Source organism: Olea europaea, unplaced genomic scaffold (genome assembly GCF_002742605.1).
Source record: "Olea europaea var. sylvestris unplaced genomic scaffold, O_europaea_v1 scaffold784, whole genome shotgun sequence".
NCBI lineage: Eukaryota > Viridiplantae > Streptophyta > Magnoliopsida > Lamiales > Oleaceae > Olea > Olea europaea.
In genome coordinates this window covers 193,974-199,380 of record NW_019266264.1, presented here as the reverse complement: position 1 = coordinate 199,380, position 5,407 = coordinate 193,974, and the positions used below count along the sequence as shown (strand labels likewise).

At 34.9% G+C, this 5,407-nt stretch overlaps 1 protein-coding gene across 1 annotated transcript; it reads left to right on the top strand.

Moving 5' to 3' along the window:
* Positions 1-219: 219 nt before the first annotated feature.
* Positions 220-3,076, top strand: LOC111391364 (B3 domain-containing protein At2g36080-like). The gene is made up of 3 exons (XM_023016564.1): positions 220-1,293; positions 1,398-1,591; positions 2,662-3,076. The coding sequence occupies exons 1-3, from the start codon at positions 630-632 to the stop codon at positions 2,692-2,694; spliced, it is 891 nt and encodes a 296-aa protein (XP_022872332.1). The 5' UTR covers positions 220-629; the 3' UTR covers positions 2,695-3,076.
* Positions 3,077-5,407: the final 2,331 nt, after the last annotated feature.

The window sequence follows — 5,407 nt, the reverse complement described above, 5'->3', positions numbered from 1 at the left end:
ACTTAGCTATATCGATATAAATTTTTCTATAAGTACAGTTTAGTTAAGGACTTTTGCGAAGTGGCCAATAATTTTATCATTAATTTTAACAATACTCAAAACAATCAATTGCACAATTTTTACACTTTATTGAATATCAATAAAGCTGTGCATTGAACATAATTCATATTGATATATATGTCACAGTAATTCACTGAAAACCAAGTGTTGGATGGGTAGTGAGTCAGCCAACATAGTAACATGGTAACATGGGGAGTGTTTCTAAGATAGAATGATTCACCTCTACAATCTCTTTTCTTCTCAAGATTCATCAATATACATGTTCTGTCCAATTCAGTAATACTATTTTTCAATTCTTTTGCAGGCCCTATTACCAAATTTTCACATCGTATTTGGCACTGAATATAATGATTGAATTTTTCTATCACGCAAAACCTTAAAACTACTTACTTATACTGCCTACCCTAACCTACCCCTACTCCCAAACCCACATTTGACATTTCTATTGAATAGGCCCCCCACAAGTTCATATCATAAGACCAGTTTTTACATCCATAACGCCAATGAACCATTTCTCTTCAGATTTTCCAGCAGCACTCTAGTGGACACAAAACCACCACCACCACATAATGGAATTGCCTGCAAAAGTTTCATATTCAAAGCACAAAAACTTCATGTTTCAGCCTCAATTGTATCCAGAAAACACCATGTTTTGCAACCAGAACACTGCTAATTTCAGCTTCAAACTAACCAAAGAAGATGACGAAGAACTCGAAGAGCAAGAAAAGGAAGGCCAATTATACCATGAACAAGAAATGTCTAAAGAACCCTTGTTCGAAAAATCATTGACGCCAAGCGATGTGGGCAAGCTGAACCGTCTTGTTATCCCCAAACAACAAGCAGAAAAATACTTTCCCTTAAAGGGTGGCGATTCGGGAGAAAAAGGGTTGCTGCTAGGCTTCGAGGACGAGCTTGGAAAATTATGGAGATTTCGTTATTCTTATTGGAACAGTAGTCAAAGTTATGTACTCACGAAAGGGTGGAGCCGTTTCGTTAAGGAAAAAAGACTTAATGCAGGCGATATTGTTCATTTCCAGCGCCACCGGACTGACTTTGGCAGAACTTTCATCGGTTGGAGGCGGAGAAACGGCGGCGCAGGGCAAGATAGTGGTGTTTCTCTGCCACCTACGGTGGCTGGTGGTGGGTTGACCAGATCATTGTACTCTGGATATCCTTATCCATCACACCCTCAAGGATCTTCACCCCCACACCTACCTGACTATCTTCATGCAGGTAATTTTGCTGTTTGCACTTCGCAAACCCTATTTTCTTTTTATGTTTTCCAGATTATTGGAACAATAAAAAAGATTTTACTTCCTATGTTAAATTTATTGCAGGGTCAGCAATTAAGAACCAAACAAAACCAAGTGGGAACTCGAGAAAATTAAGGTTGTTTGGGGTGAATTTGGAGTGTGAGTCTGAGCCATCCACACCAGATGAGGGTTCATCAATTTCGAGCCAGGGTCAAGCCCCCAACTACCAATATCATCAGTATAATTACTCCAATTATCATAGGTTTAACAGTCACATGGTACGTCAAATCTTTTATTAACTTTAGACTAAAAATAGGTTAAAGGTGTGACTGCTACAATTTCCTAGTTTGATTTTAGTGTTCCCCATAATGAAACAGATATACAACCCATAGTACTGCATTATATTATAATAAAATAAATATACTAAAATATAGTTATGTCTAGAGTAGTCTCGGATTAAATCATGTGCCTAACAATTAGTTGTATATTAGTTAAACCAGAAGTTGTCCATTGAAGATTCTCGTGCATGGGTGACCAAGTTGAACAAGTAATCTTCTTTGTGTAGAACCATGAAAATATGATAATCAATAAAAGACAATTTAGGAGACCACGGAGTTGTTCGACAAAGTCTTTGTTAATAAGTTTTAATAAATTTTTATAAAAGTTATAAAATGTGTGATTAAAATAATTTGACTTTGATATCAATTTTTAGCTACTTTTTAAGTTTTTCCAAACAAGAACATGTGTAAAAGAAAATAACTTATTCGAGAAGGGGTGAACAATGTTTTTTTCAGGGACGTCGTTAAAGTTTAATAACTATATATGACATAACCATACTCCTTGTGATCATATTTATCGAATTTATTCTTATTCTATCATCCTTACTTCCGTGTATGTTTAGCATTGTTTGGTGGCAATTTTTTTTAGTAGATTAAAATATTTGATTCCAACCAAATAGGGTCTAAAGTTCAAATATAATTATAATTAAAGATTCTTGTAATACTTGAGTTTGAGCACTTGGGATATACTCAATATTACCTTGCTTTTCTAGGTGGATCTCTATAACTTATATATATATATATTTGAATAAATAATTTATTAAATCATAAAATTTCTTAAATTGAAATTTATCTTCTGTTTTTGATGAAAACTTTCCACTAGAATGTGACAAGAGAACCATAATTAAGGTTTTCTGCTACATCGACGATCAACTATTTGCTCACAGAAGATTAGGAGATCAGGCATGTTTCTTTAAATATTCAGTGACATGGAGTCATGAAATGTTAGGATTACATGTTAAAATACTAAAATGGTCATTCATAAGTTTTATACTGTTTGGTTGCAACAGGATATAAATTTCTCTGGAGATGTCAACCAATGAGATGTCGCCACGTGTGAGATCTGTGGATGTGACTTCCCGGATTGGCTGATTCCCAAGGTGCAAAAAAGAGAATTAAAAAAAAAAAGAAAAAGAAAAGAATTGTTTTTAAAAAATTAAGGAAATCCCAGATTTTCTGGCGAGAGAAAAAGTGGTGTATCTATCATTCGAAGGAAGCTCGATTAATTTGAAAGTGACTTCTTCAGGGATTGGAAAGTGGAGATGGGTCCCACAAGATATCACTGCTGACGTAATCAGGTACCCCCGGATGGATCAAGAATTTGATTTTGCACTAACATGTTGGAATTTGTACTGCTGAGATTCTGCCTCTAGATTTTTCTCAAGTATTTATGTAATGAGAAATGAAAAATGCAGTTTTCGTCCACATATTTGAAAGCGAAACATGCCATGAAAATGTACCATATAGAAAAATGAAGATAGAAAACGAATAGAATCACATGAAAATGACTAACGAGTAGTACAATTAAGGTCCACTCCAAATCAAACTTGAACCTTATTACTCGTTTTTGGAGACTAAATGAACCATCTCGATCATTGGTTCTTGCTAGTGATTCACTAGCCTCGTAAATGTATAGACATACATATTGGGAGTTGACATCCATTTCAATTTATCAAGCAACGAAGTAAGATCGAGGACATTCTTATTAAGAATTACACACACAGACTTGAGATTTGCGATCCCAGGTATGATCGGCCAGGATGATGAAATATAAAACGAAATTGATTCATTTTTTATAAACAACAAAGTAAGATCGAGTATATTTTTAGTACGCACTATTAATTAACGGCTACATGCTTTATAATTGTGAATCACATGTTGCAAGAGTAGAATTTGACACAAGTGGCCTGTGGACTAAACCAACAAAAGAGAAACAGTATTTGTCTGAATGGTCACTCAGAATTTCAGGTTATTACGTGGATGGGACCAAGAAAGATTGAGAAAAGACTTATGCTTAGTGCTTCTGCAAGTGGGAGGACATATGCCAGCATTGGCTTCACAGTAAGTACCCATTAATCCTTTATTGGGCCCAGGACAGTCCATCCATGGGCCAGGCCAGCCCAAGTTTTGTGATTTATATAAGCCCAGGTCCATTCTAAGAAGTTTTGTAATGGCTGTCTGATGTTGTTTGTACTAAACTTTGTTTTTGTTTCAAGAAATCACACAACTTCCATGGGTAACTAACTGCATATTAGCATTTCATCATGAATAAATGAAGTTGAAACAAATTGTATCTTCCACAAAGAATGATCCAAGTTTTAAGAGATAAGTCCCACATCGAATAAAGAAAAAATATGGACCAACGCATAAGAATTTGAACTACTCTTAATAAAATGGTTGACCATTTAAGATGGAATATAATTCTTTAACATAATAACAAGTATCATTAAACTCCAACGAGCAATTCGTTCTTATCAAAACTCAAAAAATGAGCAAGCAAATTTCAAATTGATTTGTTAAAATTATCCACTATCTTGCAAGAACATGTTAAGGGATAAATCTCAGATTGAACAATGATAAAAGCATATACCAACTTATAAAAATTTGGACTACTATTCTTAATGGGGTTGATCTTTTAATATAAGACAAAATGTTTACAATTTCAAAGTTATTTCCCAACAATTATTGTAATTTGAAAAACTTCATAATTTTGTTTACCACAACATCAAAATCGTTAATGAACGAACATCATGCGTGACAGATGGAAAACAACATTGAAAGTATGATGAGAAACTGTAAAGTTTCAAGACAGTTGAAAAACAATGTCAAAAGCAAAATCGTCGTTGGGATTTTTAATCCCAGACTAAGACAGGTGACAAGTAACTAAACATGCAAAACCGCACGATAAATGTGGTAATGTGATAAGATACGTGCCCATATGTCAATGGCAATTAATTCCCCTCTCCTCCGGAAACTTTGCTTAATCACTTTCTTGAATCAAATTACAGCCATAAACATACTCAAGAGACTTCAACCTAAAGATCCCTTTTCTTCTTCGTCTTCTTGTGGATTTAATTAATTTGCCCTCCATGCAACAAAAACTACAGCTCTTCTGTATTCCATTCAAGAAAGAATACTCCCATTTACTTTTATTTCTCCCTTTAATTCTCATAACTTATGTTTGCTATAGCATCCTCAGCCCATTGAATCAAAGGTCTGTTATCGGTATTGGTTTCTTGTCCCAGTTAATCCTTCCCAAAACTACTTCAAACTCTACATTGAAAAGTTATTGTGATTACTCTTATGGAAAGTGGGTATGGGATGAAACTCGACCAATTCGAAAATACACAGAGAATTGCCCCTTTTTGGACCCCGGATTCCGCTGCCAACAAAGTGGTAGACAAGAATTGGATTACCAAAAGTGGCGGTGGCAACCTCAACGTTGTAATCTTCCAAGGTATGATCTACAACTCAAAAGTAACTCGAGAGAATCCGATCCCGTGTGTCTGACATGATTACTGTTAGATATTTTTCATCATTTTACATATATTTATTTTTTGTTTTGAGAATGATTTGCCGTCCCGACTAGTGTTTGTTGCTGCGCAACGGGGATCGACCTGATAAAGATTTTCTATCATACCTCAATTGTGATTTTGTTGGATCGAGAAGATTATTTTTCTTTCTTTCTCTTGGCATCATCAGTTCTTTTCGAGTGTCTTCTTGATTTGATCAAATAGTCATAAATTTGAATCAAAC